The sequence below is a fragment of the Mobula hypostoma genome, chromosome 2, assembly GCF_963921235.1.
Source record: "Mobula hypostoma chromosome 2, sMobHyp1.1, whole genome shotgun sequence".
NCBI classification, from domain to species: Eukaryota; Metazoa; Chordata; class Chondrichthyes; order Myliobatiformes; family Myliobatidae; genus Mobula; species Mobula hypostoma.
In genome coordinates, this window is record NC_086098.1 from 140,558,992 (window position 1) to 140,580,695 (window position 21,704).

General features: G+C 42.8%; 1 protein-coding gene across 1 annotated transcript in view; it reads right to left on the reverse strand.

Annotated features, from left to right (window-relative positions):
• Positions 1-639: 639 nt before the first annotated feature.
• The window catches only part of nr2e1 (nuclear receptor subfamily 2, group E, member 1), a 40,696-nt gene continuing 19,631 nt past the window's right edge, over positions 640-21,704 (reverse strand). The window contains exons 5-9 of the mRNA XM_063040805.1: positions 18,076-18,222; positions 17,618-17,714; positions 14,500-14,649; positions 9,256-9,361; positions 640-5,486 (exon numbers count right to left, since the gene is read on the reverse strand). Of these exons, the coding sequence (XP_062896875.1) occupies positions 5,324-5,486; positions 9,256-9,361; positions 14,500-14,649; positions 17,618-17,714; positions 18,076-18,222 (663 nt within the window). The 3' untranslated portion in view covers positions 640-5,323. The remainder of the gene's footprint in view (positions 5,487-9,255; positions 9,362-14,499; positions 14,650-17,617; positions 17,715-18,075; positions 18,223-21,704) is intronic.

Consider the following 21,704-nt stretch of genomic DNA (forward strand, 5'->3'; position numbering starts at 1 on the left):
ATATCTCATCCTCTCTCTAGAATATTTCTTCTTTGGGATGCCTATCATGTGCTTTCCAAATTGCTCCCAGAAACTCTAGCTATTGCTGTTCTTTTACCATTCCTGCTAGTGTCCCCTTCCAATGAACTTTGGCCATCTCCTCTCTCATGCCTCTGTAATTCCCTTTACTGTAATACTGATGCATCTGATTTTAGCTTCTCCTTCTCAAAAAACAGGATAATTTTTGTGATATTGTAATCACTTGTCCTAGGGGTTCCTTGACCTTAAGCTCCTGAATTAAATCTAGTTTATTACACAACAGAATTGCCTTTCCTCTGGTGAGCTCAACTACAAGCTGCTCTAAAAACTCGTCTTGTAGGCATTCCACAAATCCCTTTTCTTGGGATCTAGAACCAACCTGATTTTCCCAATCTACCTGCATATTGAAATCCCCTTTAACTGTTGCAACGTTACCAGTTTTACATGCTTTTTCTATCTCATGTTGTTAATTTGTACCTCACATCTTGGCTACTGTTCAGAGGCCTGGATGATGTGGGTAATTCATCAAACGGACTTTGCAATTCTAGTACTGATCAAAGGAAACAAAAAATTAACTTTTGAAACAAAATCTTTTCTTTTATTTGCATTTGTGCCCTGTCTTTCACATAATGCATTTTTTTAGGTGGCAATAGATGGATTCCTGATAAGCAAAGTGCGAAAAATTACCTCGGGTTGGCAGAGTACAGAATTGAAACGGCTTTCAGATTACCTGCGATCAGTGAAGAACACTTGAGGTGTCAAGTGACCTACTTTTGCTCCTTATTCACCTTAAACCATTTCACCAACTGGGAATACTAGTGGATGAAGAAAAGTAAAAGGGGAATGTTTGAACAGTTTTGAAAGACCATAATGATTTTTATTTACATAGAGAATATATCACCACAAGACATTCTGGAATGCTTTACAGTAAATTAGGTACTTCTGTAGTGTTGTTGAGGTTGTAGTGCAGAATATAGCTGCTAATTTAAATGTAACAGAATTCCTCTAAAAATAATGTCAAGATGATCTGAAAATTTGTCCTTAGCAATGAGGGATAAATATGGTTTGAGATGCTGCCAGCATTTAGGGTTTTGAGATCTTTGCCTCTTTAAAAATCTGTTTGAAAAGATTGCGTTGTCTGCAGCACATCGCTCCCTCAATGTCTCAGTTCAGGCAACACATAAAAAGGTCAGAATGCATTGAGATTTTTCAAATTAATAGACACCAAATTAGGCAGGCAGTACTGGGAAGGGTTTCTTTAAAAACATTGTTGCTGGAACCACTATTTCTCACCAGTTACCTTAACCACTTGGACTCAGGAATTAAGAGAGCAATTTCAAAATGCATGGAGAAGTAAGGGAGTGATTGGTTACCACTGGTGGATAAGAATGCTGAATCAGATTAAATTGTGAGGATTTTCTGTTCGGCAATTAACTGGTAACCAAGTTTCATTGTAAGTGTGTAACATGGTTCATTTTAGACAGAAAATATTGTAATTCACATGCTCCCTTAGAAGGCTAGTGACTGATTGCAGAGCAGAGGGATGTGAGGGTAAATAACTCAATAAAATGGTTGGTAGAGCTCAGTGACATAAGAAAAGACAGCTCAAAGCATCAAGATATAAGTCGAGGGTGTTAAAATAAAGAAATAAAAAAATAATTTTAAGTGTACGTACAATGTCACTTGGACCATGTCCCTGAAGCACGATGGAGATTCGGATATCAAAAAGCAGTGGTGATATGAGAGGAAGTCTAAAATGTGTTTACTAAACTGCTGCAAGGATTGGAAAGTTGCATTCATCAGGAATGAATTGGAGATGAGTCTGAAGCTCCCCTCTCCAGAAGGGAAAATGAATGTGGTAACCTGTTGGAAGTTTGTAGTTGCTCTTCAATGATGTAATACAGGATGACCATGCAGAACAATGGAACAACAACATCTTATGTTTCGTGCTCTTGCCGTTGTAGTATGCTGGGGGGATGGTGGAGAAGTGGAACGCGAACCCATAGTCTCTTAACTCAAAAGAAGGAGCGCTACTACTGACTCAAGTTCAGCACCTCAATAGAGAAAGATTCCTACAAAGAGAATGTCAATATAATGGAAACTGCAGCCAAGTGAAAAGCGTTAGGATAAAGAGGCCAGATTAAAGGAATCTGGAGCACGTGAAATAGAAGGTGCAATTGCAGCAGAGATCGGGGAAAAGAGACTAGTGAAAGGTTATTTAGCCAGCTGGATGATGTTATACTGTGCATTTTCCCAGGGACTGGTACCTGGGCCACGGCTGTTGTTAACGTACGTTGCAGTGGAACTGGGTTTACAGAACCCGGCTTCCAAACACGTAGATGGAAGCACAGTGAACTATGAGGAGAGTGGTAATGGGAGAGGATGCAAAAAGCTTAGAGGAATAGGTGGAAATGTGGACCTCAGTGTAGAAAGTTGTGACATGTTACATTTTATGGAAAGTACAAAGAGAGGAAATATAAACAGGAGGGCAGAATTCTCAATATGGTACAATACGAAAACAGAATATTTAAATTGTCAGCAAGTGGCAGGAGAGCTGAAAGAAAAGTGAAAAAAAGATATTGACGATATTGCTTTATAAACAGAGGCATAGAACACAAGAGAAAGAAAATCATGATGAGCCTCTATAAGAAAAACATATTGTGTCATTCTTGGCACCACACAAGGAAATGTATGGAAGCCTTTGTGAGGGTGTAGGAGAGATTTACTCCAATTATTTCAGGTATGAAAAATAACACATACAACATACTGGAGGAACTCGGCGGGTCAGACAGGATCTATGGAGAGCAATAAAAAGTCAACATTTTGGCCTGAGATCCTTCATCGGGGCTGGTATGAAGAACATTAGCTTTGTCATAGAATGGAGAAGCAGAGCAGCTTTCCTTGGGGTAAAAGAACGGTTGATTAGGGGTTGTGTAAGATATATTTTAAATCATGAAAAATCTACATGGAATAGATAGGGATAAAAAGAAAATGCATGTCCTTTTTTAGGTAATTAATCAATGGATACGGGTTACTGCGAAAGAGTGGTAGAAGGAAAAAGATCAGCTATGGTTTTTCGGAAGATTAAAGCAGGAGCAAGGTGTTGAACAGCCAAGCCCTGCCTCTTTTTCAAATGTTCTTAAGGTAAGCTGTTCCCATTGGCGAAGGGATAGAAACCAAATGCTATAGACTGAATGCAAATTCAAAGCGGTTTTTAAGAAAACTTTTTCTTATATACCGGGGTTTGGAATGCACTGCCAAAGAGGTTAAGGGTGGGGTTATTGGATGTAGAGTCAAATGTAGTTGGGAAATGCAGGGGGAAGTTGCAGGATTATTGGAAGAAGGCGCGGATTGCCAGTTGTTCAATGAGTGACCCGACAGGAAATCAGTGAGGCGATTCATGCTGCAGCCTTCCAGTAATTCAGAGCGGCTCTTAAACCCTAACGAAATTTCAGAGGCAGGATATGGGAAGTTGTTAAGGAAACTGGGAAACCGGGTGACCGATTTTGACTGTAATTTTCTGCATGACCAACGAGCTATTGGCGTTTACCTCGGACAAGGATGATGAGTGGTGAGTGAGACTAGGTGAGACTCGGTTTGAAGTAGGGCGGCCGAGAAAGATACTGCAAAATTGATTACTCATCTAATGCTGCAATGGTTCAAGCAGGCATAGAAGACAAGTCATACACGGTGTATCCACTATTAGTTGGCATTAAAATATTGCTTCAGACAATAATTAATTCTATGCCGAGTTTCTGGATATTGGTCTTCCACGAAACCACAGCCAAAGACAGATTGTCTACCTGAAATGCAAATTCTGTTTCGCTCTCCACAGACCGTTGCCTGGCCTACTGCACATCCACAGCATTTTCTGTTTTTATTTCAGATTCATATCGGCTTCATCTTTGCAAACCTGGCATTCCAGTTATTTAGCTAAAACCGAACCGCTACACGGCCAGGGCAAACACACTATTGGTATTAAACACATGTAAGAAGATGCGGCGGACACCATTAAGAGTAACCCGAGTTACTTGTATTTTCAGAGATTTATCTTGTCGTCCAAGGAGACTTCTGAACGTTGACATTTAATTGTATAATTATTCTCTATTCCAAATGAATTACAAGGGTCTTGACAACTCAGTTACATCTGATACTTATGCACAGAACAACGCAATAAACGTTCCGTTGGAGAGAAAGGAATATCCAAGTGCTGATTTTCTCAGTGCTTATTTGAAAGGTATCTCGTCCACTCCACGCTTCTCGCTCCAAGACGGAATAAACGGTGTACTTCGGCGTCCCAACCAACAGTGGGATCTCCTTCCCTACCGCGTTCAAACTGCACTGCTAGTTTAACCAAAAGTTTAAGACAACAAAAAAAAAGGCACTTATAATGGAGTCTGTGATTAGACAAACTTTCTCCAGTTGGTCTCCTGCCAGAACGAAAGCCTTCTATCTTGTGTCAGAGCAGCAGGATTTAGGATCTGCCTGCACGATTGTTCTCGCAGTTTTCCCGCCGAGAGTCAAGCTGCCCTCTCCTTTGGTCTCAGTACTTACGTCACCGAACAGCTGCTGGATCCGTCGCTTCAGACTTCACATTTGGCTTGTCTCATGTACACGTGTTGACCTTACACCCACGTTTGAAATGTTAACAACGACAACGAAAAAAAAAAGAAAATTAAAACGATCTACTAAGAACCGCAGGAGTAAGTATACTGGGAAATACCACTACCGTACAAACATGCAGGCGCCTGTTCGTGAATAATCTAAACTGTTGCTTTCTTGCAGCCTGGTACAGTATAACTAACAGATCAGTTGAAGACTACGTTTTAAAGACCATTTGTGATTTTGGCAAGAATTATTTTGGAAACGCGACAGATGGGAAGTTTTGAGTTTTGCCACATTGAAGTTAGCTTCGGCCGCTTTTTCGATTCCATTCAGTTTAAGGATCAGTCAAGTTGGTCTAGCCACCTGAGCAACATTTCGCCCACCGTCAGCATCGAGAAGCCCCCAAAACGTTCATAGGGATATGTCGGACTTGCCAGTTTTCTGATGGCTTCTGTGGAGAAGGACAATGTTCAAGTCTGGGCTCGCGTTTGGATTGGTGCGAGCTTCAAACAGTTCGAGTTGCAGGACGGGCAGTTTTCGGGTGGCGTGCTACACAATATCAACAACCCTTGGCCCAGTTTTATTTAGGCACACAAAACATGTGTTTGACAGTAAGAGTCATGAATGTTGTTAGTCTGCTTAAGAAGTTTCAATTATAACACCGGCGAGGTTGATTATCCGTGTAGGAAAGACTTAAGAGTTAAATATCGCTGGATTTGTACATGTCTGACAAAAGTCTTGTGATAGGGACATTGCCGATCGTTTTCTTGAAAAACACTTCCTCAATAGTCGAAGGGTTGACGGAACGTAAGGCCGGCAGAAGTAGAAGTAACTTGCCAAAGCGACACGGCTGTGTTGGGTATCTGGGGAGTACGGAGAAAAGACAGTTAGCATTTTGAGGGCAGACAATACTTTCCCTTGTAAGGGTTAACACGGTGTTCATATGTCAAGAGTTTAAGCGCGGAAGCCCGGGTGAATGTTTCGACGCGCCGTCGCGCACATCTCCCGATCTACAATTCTCCACTTGCGGAGTTTTGTTTCACTCACGCAAAGGGTACGTGGGTTTCGCAGACCGAGGCTGCATTTAGTTGCCCATCTCTAACTGCCCCTGAGAAGATGGTGGTGTTGGTGAGCTGCCTTCTTGAACCTGTGCAGAAACAAATCTCCCTCCGGTTAACCCGAGGTCAATAGAGGGGACCAACACATATCCACAGCGTGTGTTGTGTGGCGGCAGGGAACGACCTAACAGACTGAAAAGCAACCCCCCCCCCCCATCAAATGATCTTCTGTACTGCTGGCGTGTAGAGTTGTGAAGGAGCATTTCCCTCACCTTTATCAGATGTGATCACCATCACATCACTCCCAAATTGTACTTGGCTGTTTATATTTAAGATTATTTTAAACTGGCGTGAGAAGTTAACTTCGTTCTTCTCTCCATATATGCTGCCTGGGTTGAAGAGGATGTGCAGCATATTCCATTTCCACTGTAGATTTAAGACCCCATCCTTGTACTTTGCACCCAACAACACCACTTACAGAAGTGGCTGAACTGCTGAGCGTTTCTGTTTTCGTTACTGGGATAAAACTGATTTAATGTAAAACATTACTGCCAAAAATGAAAGAATGTCAGCCTATTTTGTAAATTAAAATGCTGCATCAGTGCTTTATGTACCCATAGCATTGCCTTGAACACGCCTGTTTAGTGTTTTTATTAGTTGACCAGGAAGTTAATAGCAACATGGTATATTGACGAGGGCAGCAGTAACACACAATGCACCTTAACTTCATCAACTTTTTTTTGGGGGGGGGAGTAAAGCTCCTTTACATATTAAATAAAAACCAAACTCTGACAAGTGTCAGCAGAAAACAAAAGGAAGGTGTAACCCTTAGCACAGAAGCAAAAAAGGAAAACATAAAGCATAATGTTGACAATAGTTAAACACCTGTAATGAGCATGATACAATTAATACTCACGTAGAAAAAAATGGGTTATTTAATAAAAATTATTACGAATCTCTTAGAGAGAACCCAGGCCTGAAAAACTTTTAAAAAATGCTTTTAAGAAATAACATATATACAGATACATGAAATAGAGTGATGATTCTCAATGTGATTTGATAAGGTGTCCCTTAAGAGACCGATAGTAAACCACAGTCCTAGAGTAACAAGGTCAGAGCTTCATGGATGTGAAGTCAGACAGAGGTTGAAAAGAAGAGCAGTTTTCAGCTGGAATATTGCAATTGGTAGTCGACCTCAAAAGTTCTGTTTTCCTTCTCCAGGCCTATACCCTCAGTGGCCACTTTATTAGGTACACCTCTATACCTCGTTAATGCAAATATCTAACCAGCCAATCATCTGGCATCAACTCAATGCATAAAAGCATGCAGACATGGTCAAGAGATGAAGCTGTTGCTCAGACCAAACATCAAAATGGGAAAAAAAGGTGATCTAAATGACTTTGACTGTGGATTGATTATTGGTGGCAGTTTTGAGTATCTCAGAAACAGCTGATCATGCACAACAGTCTGTAGATTTTACAGAGAATGGTGCGAGAAACAAAAAAAAAATCCAAATGAGCAGCAGCGGTTCTGTGGACAAAAAAAAGCCTTGTAAATGAAAGAGGCCAGAGGGGAATGGCCAGTCTGGTTCAAGCTGACAGGAAGGCGACAGTAACTCAAATAACCATACATTACAACAGTGGTGTGCAAAAGAGCATCTCTGAATGCACAATACATCAATCCTTGAAGTGAATGAGGTACAGCAGCAGATGACAACACTGGGTTCCACTCCTTTACCTAATAAAGTGGACACAGAGTAAATATTCTGGATTTGAGCATGGGGAGCGAAATAGCAGAAACACTGCAAATAGCAGTTTAAGGATGGGGGGGTGGTGAAGAGAGAGAGAGGGAGAGAGAGAGGGAGGGAGAGAGGGAGGGAGAGAGGGAGGGAGAGAGGGAGGGGGGAGAGAGAGGGGGGGAGAGGGAGATCACTGAGCAGAGAAATGAAGGGAGGTTGGTATTCAGAGAAACGAAAAGTGCATTTCACTCCAAAATTGTTTCTCTGCAACAGTCCAAGGGTAATAACTGTAGAAGACTTAATAGTGAGCAGAGCAGACATAAGCTTCTGTGGCCAGAAACGTGAATTTAGCTGGTGTGATGCCTCCCCAGTGGCGGGGTCAATACTGTCACAGAACAGTTGTAGGCCATTCAAAAAGCAGAGGGTAAAGAGTCAGAAACCTTGAATCACTTAGGTATTAATTATATAGATAAAATGAGCAATGAGGTTGTGTAACTTGAGTCAAGGAAGTCCCTAGCAGGTTCATATGCAGTACCTTCTAAATTGTCATCTTGCGATTACATCCGGTCATATGTACATGACTTTAGGAACAGAAGTATAAACTAAGCAAATACATGGCTGGAAAGCTAGTGAGAAAGGAGAGGTTTAGATTTCAGGATCACTGGGACCATTTCTGGGAAAAGTGTGACTTGCACAAGCTGAATGGGTTGTATCTGAACCAGAACAGGCCTGGCAGGCTTGCGGGCTGGCTTGCAAACGCTGTAAGTGGTTGGTTTAATTGATTTGACAGACTAATGCTCCACAGATTAGGGGTATGGTAGGGGTGATGGTCAGCCAAATACAGAAGGAAAATTAAGTCAGTCCAGTCAACAGAGCATACATTGACATGGAAAGGCGCATCAGAGAAATGCAAAGCAGGATTGCAACTATTTTAAAGCAAGGAGTTTGACAAAAGTAAAGCCGAATAAACTGCAGGCATTGATTATCAATGGGAATATGATTTTATCATGGAGACATAGATAAAATATTGAAGGGACTGTCAACTCAATGTTCCAGGATGGTAAATAGTTAGCATATTAACGAGCAGGTAGTGCACATTGCAATATTAATCAAGGTGTCTATGACTATAAGAAGGAGAAAGTACATCCCAAAATGCTCTTTAAGTGAGTTCAGATTGTACTTTGGAAGCAGCAAGTGGGTGATGAATCATTGGGGTATACTGCAGGTCTCCTAATCAGCAGCAGGAAAGGATATGATGGCAAATAGGATCATAATAGGAAGGGATTGCAACTTCCCTAATGTTAACTGGGATTGATTTAGTGTGAAGGTTCAGAGGGGGTGAAATTTTTAAAGTCCATCCAGGATAGATATTTGAGCCGGTATGTGGATAATCCCACGAGAGAAGAGACAATACAGGCACAGTGAGGGGAGTGTCTGTGGAAGAACATAGCTCTGTAAGTTTCAAGGCAGTTACAGAAAAGGATTGGAATAGACCAGAAATTAAGGTCCTGGGGAAAGTTGATTTCAATATCCTAAGACAGAAGCTGGCAAAAATGTACTGAAGCCAGTATGTTTACATGTGAACAATGGGAATCATTCAGAAATTAAATAATGGGAATTCGGGGCTTGCTTGTGTGTTTTAGAACAGGGGTATAAACTATTTTGAGCTTTTTAAGCTATTTTGATCAGTTCAGGGATTTCTTTACTTATTATGGTTAGCAAATCTGAAGGTCATGAGACAGTAATTAACCTCTAAGGAAACCCGTTTCACCCTTGCGACCCAGATGCACTTAACATGTACTCCAGTGTGGGTGCAGGCCCCACTCTCTCTTCTACCTGGTGTGGATGTAGCTATTAAGGGTGAGCTGAGCCTCATCTTGCAGAGCTGCGATTGCTGAAGCATTGCGGAAATTCCTTAGCTCTGAGCCACTCTGTGTTGGAACTAGGGGTAAAAAAGAGAGAGAGAAAGAACGCAATTAATAACATTGTAGTCTTTGGTAATCTTTCCCTAGAGAGAAAAAATTTGTTCTGTTAAATGGCTTCATCAAATCACAACATAAAACTATCATTAAATAAACAGAAGTGGGAGGGTATGGTGGGTGATGGTGGTGGGGCGTGGCGACGGAGTGACAGGGAGTTGGGTGTTAATGAGGTTGGGTGATGGTGCTTTGAAAGATGAGGTGGTCATGGAAGTAGAGATGTGCTAGTAGATTGGGAAATGACGGTAGGTGTAATAGATTGTGGTAAGATGGGTGAAGATGGTTGCAGGTAGTGGGCTGGGTGTTGTGGTGAGCAGGGACTGCAGAGAAGAGGCCATGGTGAGACACTGTGCTATGAAAATAGCCTCATGATCTAGACCAAGCGAGAAGGAAAGAAGCAATTTTCTAAACACATGATTCAAAATAGGCTTGCAAATGTGATCTACTTTCAGTGAACCTTTAACTTTTCTTTTGTTTTTGAACATTATAGAGCACATTCATGCATCAACAAAAGACACAAGTCAATTACGTACAAAATATATGGCCTTATGTAAGGCTGGTGATGTTGAGTTCCGATGGGTGAATCCGTACTCCACGTAACTGGTGTTAATTCCTTTGCTGTTCTCACCCTTGGAGGTGTTTCTGCATTGTCGAGGGTTGTACTTGGATGGATTCAAGTGCCTTGTCGGTTGTCCATTAATAAGCTAAGTGATTCTCTGGGGACCAAAGGTACCTTAAAGCATTTTGATCTACAAACATTGTAGATCTGAACACCTATCAAAACGAGCCTTGATTTGAACGATTTCAGATGGCCAACCTCTGCAGTTTGTTTTGGAACTTCCCCCAGGTACTCCCTGTAGAAGTTGCTTACCTCTAGCATTCTAATGAGCTACTCCCCACCCTTCATATCCTCTTTCAGCCAACACCATTCTCTTGCTCTCATCCTATATTTCATTGCTCGCCACACCTATTATCCCTCTCTGCAGATGAACAGATACCTGGTTCCTAATTTTTATCTGTTCTGATTACTTTTATCTGCTGCTCGTTGGCTGCCAGTGACCAGTGGAGTTCCACAGGGGCTGGAGTTGGGTCCACTACTTTTCACGCTGTATGTTAATGACCTAGATGAGGGAATGGATGGCTGTGCGTCCAGGTTTGCAGATGATACAAAAAGAGGTAGAGGAGCTGGTAGTGTTGAGGAAGGACTTGTCCAGATTAGGAGAATGAGCAAAGAAGTGTCAGATGGAACTTAGTGTAGGGAAGTGTATAGCCATGCACTTTGGTAGAACGAACACAGGTGTAGACTATTTTCTAAAATTCAGAACTCAGAGGTGCAAAAGGACTTGGGAGTCCTCGTGCAGGATTCCCTGAAGGTTAACTTGCAGGGTCAGTTGGTAATAAGGAAGGCAAATGCAATGTTAGCATTCGTTTTGAGAGGACTAGAATATGAAAGCAAGGATGTAATGCTAAGGCTTTATAAGTCATTGGTCGGACCACACATGTAGTATTATGGGCAGTTTTGGACCCCATATTTAAGAAAGGATGGATGGCGTTGAAAAGGGTCCAGAGGAGGTTTACAAGAATGATCCTGGGAAGAAAGAGTTAACATGTGAGGAGTGTTTGATGGCTCTGGGTGACCTTAGTGAAACCTACTGAGCATTGAAAGGCCTGGATAGAGTGGGCATGCAGAGGATATTTTCAATACAGAGAGAATCTAGGACAAGAGAACACAGTTTAGAAATAGAAGGATGTCCTTTTAGAACAGCGATAAGGAGGACTTTCTTTAGCCAGAGGATGGTGAATCTGTGGAACTCATTGTAACAGGTAGCTGTGGAGGCATGTCACTGGGTACATTTAAAGTGGATGTTGATAGGTTCTTGATTAGAAAGGGCATTAAAGGTTATGGGGAGAATGCAGGAGAATGGGGTTGGGGGCAGGAAGTAAATCAGCCATTATCAAATGGTGAATCAGATCATCAGATTTGATGGGCTGAATGGCCTAATTCTGTTCCCATGTCTTGTGATGAAAGATCATCCACCTTGGTGCTAATTCTGGTGATCTCCCTGCACGTGCTGCCTGATCTACTGAGCATTTTGAATAACCAGCTAGTGATCCAGAAAACCAAGTTCAAATTCTACCAGAAGACACAAGAGACTGCAGGCACTGAAATCTAGAGCAAAAGCAAACTGCTGGAGGAAGTTTGTGCATCGGGCTCTATCTGCAGAGACAAAGCGACAGTTGACATTTCAGAGCAAGACTTCGCATCAAGACTGAGAGTGTAGGGGGGAGTTGGACAGTGCGAAGAGGTGAAGGGGAGGGCTGAAGCCCATCACCACTCCTCACTTGCCAGTCCGTGCGTCATTCCCACCCTCACCCCTTTACACTGGCTATCTCTCCTCCACAGTCTTCGTCATGACATGCCCCAAGTGTCACCCATCTCTTTGCCTCCACAGGTGTTGCCTAACTCCTTGAGTTCCTACAGCAGATTGTTTCAAGCTCCATTAGACTGCTGATGAACATAAATTCAGCTAACAATCTGAAAAGTAATAATCAAACTAAACAATCAAAGAAATGGACGCAACTATCAATGCTTGAGAGCTTCAAGTTCCCACGTGCAAATGTCACAGAAAGCTTGTCCTGGTCCAACCACACAAATGCTATGGCCATGAAAGCAAACTCGGTTTCTCTACTTCCTCAGAAGGCTAAGAAGATTTGGCAAGTCTGCAGTGACCATCACCAATTGTTACTGCTGGGCCACAGAAAATATGCAGATACATTGAAACATGATATGACAACTGCTCTGCCCGAGACGGAAAGGAATTGCACAGGGGTGTAGACACAGACAAGTCCATCATGAAAAACATCCTCCACTCCATTAACTCTGTCTACATTCTCACGGGCTCAGGAAAGCAAAAATCAATCCAAGATGCCTCCCATCTATCTCCACCCCCCACCCCCACTCCTTCAATTCAACAGAAGATGCAAAAGCTTGTAAACATGCATCAGAAGGCTTTTTAAAAACTCTAAATGTGTTCTTTCTTGTATTATTTATATTTAATTCTATATTTCTCTTGTGAAGGTTGTGGTTCTGATGCTATCTGGCTGCAATGCTACTGCAAGTAACTTTTTCATTGCACCTCTGCATGCATTTACGGTACCTGTGCATATGACAATAAACTCAACGTTGACTTTGACAATTATAGAAACCACTGGAATGTTGTAAAAATACATCTGATATTTGGTTCCCTCATTCCCCTCAGGGGAGAAATTTGCTATCCTTACCCAGTCTAGTCTATGTGTGACTCCAAACCCACCCCATGTGTGACTCTTACCTGCCCACTGAAGTCGCCTGGCAAGCCACTCAGTTCAAGGGCATTTAGGGATGGACAGTAAATGCTGGCCTTGCTAATGACCCCCAAATCCCCAGAGAGGAATAAATTAAATTAAAACTCTCTGCTTTTTTTTCACCAAGTGTGTGAAGTTTACCAAAGTTTTCTCAGTGTCATACCAAATCTGTGCAAACTTCTAAGAAAGTAGAGGTGCTGCTGTGCATTTACATGTTGGACCTCAGACGGATTGGTCTGAAATGATAACACTGGGGAATTTAAAGTTGCTGACTTTTCCCACCTGTGACCCCCCTGATGAGGACTGGTTCACGGATCCCAGGCTTCCTCCTCTTGTAGTCAGTAATCAGCTCTTCCATTTTGCTAGTATTGAGTGAGAGGTTGTTTGTCGTGCAACCATTCAGCCAGATTCTCAGTCTCCCTCCTGTATGCTGGTTTGTCACCACCTTTGATTCAGTCCACAACAAGTCATCAGCAGACTTAAATATGGCATTGGAGCTGTGCTTAGTCTCACAGTCATGAGTACAGTATAAAGTGAGTAGAGCAGGGGGCTAAGTACCTGTGGTACACCTGTGCTGATGGTGATTGTGGAGGAGGTGTTGTTGCCAATCTGAAGTGAGGGAATCGAGGGCCCAATTTCACAAGGGGGTATTGAATCCTAGGCCTTGGAACTTATTGATTAGTTATGAGGGGATGATAGCATTGACTACAAAGCTGTAGCACATGAAGCACATCCTGATGCCTGCACCTTCTCTATCCAGATGTTCTAGCACTGAGCGAAGAGCTAGTGAAATGGCATCTGGTGTTGACCTTCTGTGACAGGAGGCAAATTGGAGAGGATCCAAGTCGCTTCTCAGGAAGGAGTTGATACGTTTCATCCCCAATTTCTTAAAGCACTTCATCGGGCGAATCACAGGTACAAAAGCTTGAAAGCACATACCACCAGACTCAAGGGCAGCTTCTACCCCACTGTTATAAAATGGTTCCCCAGTACCATAAGATGGACTCCTGCCCTCACAATCTACTTTGTAATGATCTTGCACCTTATTGTTTACCTGCACTGCACTTTCTCTGTAGTTGTTACACTTTATTTTGTGTTATTATTGTGTTCCCTTGTTCTATCTCAATGTAATGATTTGATCTGTATGATCAGTATGCAAGACATGCTTTTCACTGTATCTTGATACATGTGACAATGATCAATTCCAATTGGCTGGAAGAACTCGGCAGGTGGACCAGCATTTGTGGGGGGGGGGGCGGTATTGAAGGGATGGTGGTGATGGAAAAATTGTCAAAGTGTGGGTGGAATCCCTGCATAGGGACGATCTCGATGAAGGGTTTGGGACTAGAGAAATCAACGGTTCCCCTCCCCCCCCCCACACACACACAAACGTCCTCCCGCAGATACTGCTTGAGCCCCTGTTCCTTCAGCAGGTTAATGCTCCAGGTTCCAGCATCTGCAGTCTCCAGTGTACCCAATTTTAAAGCAAGTTCCCGTCAAATACCTCAGTATACTTTCAGAGATCCCAATGCTGCTGACGAATCCCTAGTCCTAAATACTTAATTAATACCACTCCAAAAGCCATCAGCAACGACGAAGCCCGTTTTCCAGGTACAAAATTCCCAGTGATAGTTTGCGATGTGGATAACAACAGCCCGAAAATCCCGGGCTTTGGGAAATGCTGCGATTTTACTTTTGGTTTTAAAATGGGAATCCATGCCGAAGGTTTACACCTCGCAACAGACTACGAACTGACCGGCTTTGAACGTCACGATGCACTTCAAACAGGCGAATTCAGTGGCGTCTGCGCGGAGCTGACGGAATCGCGCCACCACTTCCTGCAGAGCATGGATTTCCGCGATGATCTTGTTCAACTTCTGGGAGTCGGTGTTATCGCTGTTCATTCCTTGAGGAAAAAGAGAACGAAAGGGACGGATTTAGTCAGCCTTACTCTCCGTCCGTCACTTTAGAGTGACTCGGTTTCTTCCTGGCATCAGATCGGTTTCTGGACTTGTGAAGGAAACCCTTCCGCAAGTTTTATCACAGCAACCGCTTCAAAGTCTATTTCATCACCTTCAACGATTTCAGATCGTTACGGAAAAATTTATGCGATTTTGACATTAATACAATAATTCAGTGAGTAATTCAAAAAGGTACTGCTCATTATAAAACCTTCAAACTAGGAGTAACACCGAATGTGGTTGTGTAAGTAAACTAGTGATCCATATCCGTGATGAGAGTTTAACTGGTTAGTAAATAGTTGGTACTTAGCTCTCTCAGTGATACATCGCGACACAGCTGTCGTTCACTCCGCCTTCACAAATCCATGGGGCGAGGGGACCAAATGACAAGAGATGACTGGCATGCGGCATGTCAGACATCGGACTGTGTATCCGGTGACTCAGAAACAGAGAGGAAACAAACAGCGCCATACAGGCCCTTCGGCCCACAATGCTGTGCTGAACGTGTACTTACTTGAGAAATTCCCATAGCCCTCTATTTTTCCAAGCTCCAGGTACCTATCCAGGAGTCTCTTAAAAGACCCTATGGTATCCGCCTTCACCACCGTCGCCGGCAGCCCATTCCACGCACTCGCCACTCTCTGCGTAAAAAACTTACACCTGACATCTCCTCTGTACCTACTTGCAAGCACCTTATAACTGTGCCCTCTCGTGCTAGCCATTTCAGCCCTGGGAAAAAGCCTCTGACTATCCACACGATCAATGCCTCTCGTCATCTTATACACCTCTATCAGGTCGCCTCTCATGCTCCGTCACTTCAAGGAGAAAAGGCCGAGTTCACTCAACCTATTCTCATAAGGCATGCTCCCCAATCCAGGCAACATCCTTGTTAATCTCCTCTGCACCCTTTCTATAGTGAGGTGACCAGAACTGAGCACAGTACTCCAAGTGGGGTCTGACCAGGGTCCTATATAGCTGTAACATTACCTCTTGGCTCTTGAACTCAATCCTACGGTTGATGAAAGCCAATACACCGTATGCCATTTAACCACAGAATCAACCTGCGCAGCAGCTTTGAGTGTCCTGTGGACTGGGACCCAAAGATCCCTCTGACCATCCACACTACCAAGAGTCTTACCATTAATACTATATTCTGCTGTCATATTTGACCTACCAAATACTCAGCAAGCATTGTAAAACGATGGGACTAATATATGCGAAGTTAACGAAAGGTACCATCAACTGGGACTTAGGTCTCTGTTCATGGACGTAACTTTACACCACTTGATGGGTAGAAATTGGATTCCTTTCAAAAGCAAACATGAACATGCCGTTAATACTTTGCTTGTGCTGTCTGTGACTTGAGAACTGGCTCAATCTCAGAAGGGCCTCGCCACCAGAGGCAGCGAGAGAAGACTGGCGATCCCCTCTCCACCCATCAGTTGTTTACCACCGTGCCGGTAGTTTTCCATCATGCGGACAACTCCAGTACCGTACAGCAGCAGAATTATCAGGCGGGTTGTCATTGTCCTTACTGTGAGTTAGTTTAGCAAGATCGCTGAATTCATTGAAAATGCTGAGGCTCCCGACAGTTGATTTTAAACAACACACACAAAATGCTGGAGGAACTCAGCAGGCCAGGCAGCATCTATGGAAAAAAAAAGTATAGTCGACGTTTCGGGCCGAGACCCTTCCGCAGGACTGGAGGAAAAAATGCTGAGGAGTAGATTTAAAAGGTGGGAGGAGGGAGAGAGAAACTTGTTGGGGGAGGGATGAAGTAAAGAGCTGGGAAGTTGATTGGTGAAAGAAACAGAAGACTATGAAGAAAGAAAAGGGGGGGGGGGGAGCACCAGAGGAAGGCGATGGGCGGGCATGGAGATAACAAGAGAGAGGGACAAGGTGATGGGTATTGGTGAAGGGGAGGGGGTGGCATTAGTAGAAGTTTGAGAAATCGATGTTCATCAGGTTGGAGGCTACCCAAACGGAGTATAAGGTGTTGTTCCTCCAACCAAAGTGTGGCCACATCACGACAGTGTGTTTTGTGTGTGTTGCTCGGATTTCCAGATTTTCTCGTTTCTGAGTCGATTTTAAAACCAGGAAGATTGGTATCCGCATCACAAAATGCTGGAGGAACTCAGCAGGCCAGGCAGTATCTATGGAAAGGAGTACTGTAAACGGTGGACATTTCGGGCGGAAACCCTTCATCGGGACTGGAAAAGAAAAGGTGAGAAGTTAGAGTAAGAAGGGGGGGAGGGGAGGAAGAGGTGGAAGGTGGCAGGTGGTAGATGAAACCAGGAGAGGGGGAGGGATGTGTGGAGCTGGGAAGTTGATTGGTGAAAGAGAAGGGGGAATCTGACAGGAGAGGCTAGAAGACCTTGGAAGAAAGGGAAGGGGAAGGCGCACCAGAGGGAGGTGATGGGCAGGTGAGGGGGGAAACGGGAATGAGGGAATAATGGTGGGGAGTAGGGGCAATTACCGGAAGTACGAAAAATCGATTTTCATGACATCACGTTGGCTACTACCCGTACATTTCCACAGATGCTGCCTGACCTGCCGAGTTCCTCCAGCATTGTGTGTGTGTTACTTTGGATTTCCAGCATCTGCAGATCTTCTTGTCAAATAGGCATCCAGGAACTTTCCACACCGTTAAACTTGTAATGCCACGAACTTGCACAAAGAGTTTAAAATCTACGATCTTTGTAACTACTCTGACGTTATAATCCTCAGTCAGTTTCACACGACCAAGGAATTTCAATGTACCCCGTTGCCTATGATAATAAACTAAAGTAATCTAAAGGAGGTTTCTTCGACGTATGTTATCTCCGTGTAGTCACAATCGTACCGAGAATTGCAAGTGAACTGTGTTTTGACATTAATTACAGTACTGTATATCATAAATGTGCGGCGACTCACCGGATACGGCCAGCAGAGTACTGGAATCGATTGGAATGGCCCATTGGGCTATCCCCAAAACAAAGAGCTCCCTCCACGCATCTTCCAACAGAATTAGCTGGAATGAGACGAAGCGCAGAAATGTCTCTGTTAGTTTTGACAATGTGTCCCCCCCCATTTTATATTTGCAAACAGTTGCAATGGCTTTTTATTGGCTTTTCTCCAAAGATTTATGACCTGATTTTGATTTCTTGTCCAGCGTCGGCGCGCCCTCCTACCTAGGGGAACCCATTCACTGAACCAATGAAAGAGCCCACATTTCATCCCAGAATTAGCTTCCCTCTCTATCTTTTACCGTGATGGCAATGAACTGGTATCGCTCATGTGAAGACACCTGTTGCTTATGATTTCCGTAAACTGGACAGCGTCGCCTGAGTGTTTGGGATAATCGACAGTAGGACAAGAAGGAGTGCACTAACCTGATCTTGGAATGGGAGCGTGGAAAAGGCGGGCACGCTCTTCGCCCACTTGATGCTCATGAAGAGAAGCCTCGCGGCCGATTCACACACCGATTCAGTCGCCACTTCGTACAGATACATTGGCGCTCCGTTGACTTCATGTGGGTACTGTGAAAATGAACGCGGCGTCATGCATTGCTTGGAAAGGCAGTGCAGTGGAATAATTGAGGATATTTATGGTGCACAGACAGCGGCTATCTTTCATTAGAAGCTTGAGGAGAATTGGTATGTCACCAAAGACACTCGCAAGTTCACAAGAGGTACAGCGGAGCGCATTCTAACCGGATACATCACCACCTGGTACGGAGGGCCCACTGGACAGGATCGGGGGAAAAGATGCAGAAGGCTGTAAATTCAGCCAGCTCCGTCATGGGCAATAGTGTCCCCAACATCGAGGCGATGCCTCAGTCAAAAAGGCAGCATCCATCATTAAGGACCCCCATCACCCCGGACATGCATTTTTTCTTTGCTACCATCAAGGAGGAGGTACACGAGCCTGAAGACACACACTCATCGTTTCAGAAACAGCTTCTTCCCCTCCGCCATCAGATTTCTGAACGGACAATAGAACACTTCCTCATTATTTTCCCTCGCTGTTTGCAGTACTTATTAAATTTATTTTTACATATACTTATTATAATTTACAGTTTTTATCCCTGTGTAATACAACGTAGTGCTGCCGCAAAACAACAAATTTCACGACACATGCCAGTGATATTGAACCTGGTTATGATTCTGAATTCTGAGCTAACTGTTGTCCTCGTGGGTATTTAAATGCTTTCTCCTAGCTCATTAATTTATTGAATGGCTCGGCGCAGAAGGAGACCAATTTGCCCTTGTATCCCTGTCTGGTAGAGTCCGCTCAATTAATTCTTCTCCTGTGCCCTTTTCGTAATCTTTTAGCTAATCATTTCCATTCTATGCATTTTTTTCACTGTTACTTGTGAATCTGCTTTATAGCAGTGCATATCCAAATACAGCCAGGTACTTTGAAAAGTGCGTCTTTATGTCACGTCTAGCTCATTTGGTAATCGCCTTAAATCATTGTTGCCTATTTTGTGAGTTTTCTCTCATTAGACATATGCCTCTCATTTGCACTACCAAAATCATTCATGTGTTTTTCTACCAACTAATCGCCTGACCTTTCCTGATCTAAGTGGAAAACTAGGGGTTTTCCATCTCTGTATAAGTGAGTTCCTTTATTCTGGTAAATCCATTCTGCATCCTCTCCAAATTCATCTAAAAGTGTGGTGCTAAAATCTGACCAGTATTTTGCATATAGTCAACTGTTACTTGACTTCTTTGCATTAAATGTCATACACAATACCCGCTAATTTTACTGAAGAATCTAAGTCTTCCTGAAGTTGGTTCCGATCCTCACTGTTTAGTGAATGGACTGTAGATGTCAGCTTTATCCCTCTTCTCCTTTCCAGCACCATTTTAACATTTCCAGGTATTATCATTATGTATTGTTACCATATTGACACTGTAGCCTGGATACTTCTCAAAACTTTGAGGTCCACCAGCCATTTATTATCGATATTTAGCAATATCTTCCTATCCAATATTGTCACTTACTCTTTGACCCACCTCCATTTTGTAGCCCCTATGGCCAACGTCTCTAGTGAAAACTCTGATACATTCAGTTCAAACTTTGATTTTCTGTCAGCATCCAAAAGCAGGCATTCTATTTAACTCCTAATCAAACCTACCTTATAGTTGTGTACTCATTTCCTATTCATGCATTTATAAAAGGCTTTTGGGTCATCTTTTATGTTTGCCTCTAATCTATTCTCATTGCCTTTCTTAGCACCTTACTCATTTTTAAAATCTCCTTTATAATTTCTATACTCAACTTGCTTCTCTAGTACACTATAAACCTTATAGGTATCTCAAGTCACCTTTTTTCCTGTTTTATTTTATTCTCATACAAGAATATTTACTTTCAGATGACCTTTCATGTTCCTTCATGGGATGTGTTTACTAATTAATGCAGTGTGGTTAATAAGTTACTGAACTAGCAACCGGAGTTTTGACCATTGATCTTATATTCTGGTTCAGGTCCTATCACAGCAGCAGGGGAATTTAAACCTAATTAAGTAAATATGGAATTCTTTTTTGGGGGAAGAAAGTTTGTCTCATTAATGGTAACCATGAAACTACTCAATAGATTATTCTTAGTTGCTTGAGGATTTGAGTACAGAAGTGAGGATTTCTTGCGACAATTATATCAGACATTGTGAGAACACACCAGGAGTATGATGTGAAATACTGGTCCACTGACCTAAAGAAGGAAATATTGCTACAGAGGTAAGTGCATTGAAGATTCACCACTGTGGTTCCTGTGAAGATGGGTTTTCATATGCGGAGTGACTGAATGGACTCGGCATTCATGTGGAGAAGATGTTTTCTATGGTGGGGGTATCCAGAGCTAGAGGGCACAGCCTCAAAATTGAGGGGTGACATTTTTGAACAGAGGTAAGGAGGAATTTTTTAAGCCAGAGAGTAGTGAATCTGTCGAATGCTCTGCCAAGTCCGTTGGTATATTTAAGGTGGACGTTGGTTGTTTCCTGATTGGTCGGCGCATCAAAGGATGGCAAGAAGGCAGGTGAGGTTGAGTGGGATCCGGGATCAGCCATGATGGAATGGCAGAGCAGACTCAATGGGCTGAATGGCCTAATTCTGCTCGTATGTTTTTATGGGCTCATGGTCTTATGACATCTGTTTCCTAGGAGGTGAACTAGTCAGAGGCCATGATAATGTAGATTTAGGATGAATGTATCCCCTGGTAGGGTAAAAGTCTCAAATTAAGGCAAAGACCATTGAAAAATGAAATAAGGAGAAATTTATTCACTCAGAGACTGGTTAATCTTTGGGATTTTCCATTTTTGATTGCTTTTACTGAATCATCAATAGATTTCTAGATATTAGAGGAATCAAGAAATATGGGAAGGATCAAGAAAATGATTATGAGGTAGAAATTAAGCCGTGATCTTTTTGAATGGACTTGATAGGTTGGACGCATACTCCACCTCCTGTTTCATCTGTTAATCCATTAATTTTTAACCTTTTTTATTCTATCTTTATGCAACTCTCTGAATTTAGTCCTCCTCCAACAATGTATTTTTTACACTTGATTGCTTCTTGTCATTTTCCATGACTATTCTAAGTCTTTTTTATGTTGTGATCATTGTTTCCCAAACACTTTCCCATTGAAACTTTACTGACAAAATTCCCTAAAACCAAGAGAAGCACTACATTTTTCTTCGTGGAGCAAAAACCAAGGAACATAGGAATATAAGTACATGGTCCCCTGAAAATGATGGCACAGGTAGACAGGGTGGTGAAGAAGGTTTTTAGCAGACTGGCCTTCACCAGTCATTGAGAAAAGAAGTTGGGTTACGATGCATCAGTAGCAGAAGATGTCAGTGAGGCTGTAATTGAAAAATTGTGTTCAGCTTTGGTCACCTTGCTAAAGGAAAGATGTCATTAAGCAAATCAGTGCAGAAGATATTTACAAGGATGTTGCCCATACTCAAGGGACTGGATTTTGGAAAAGGGTTAAGGCAGGTAAATTAAACACAATTAAA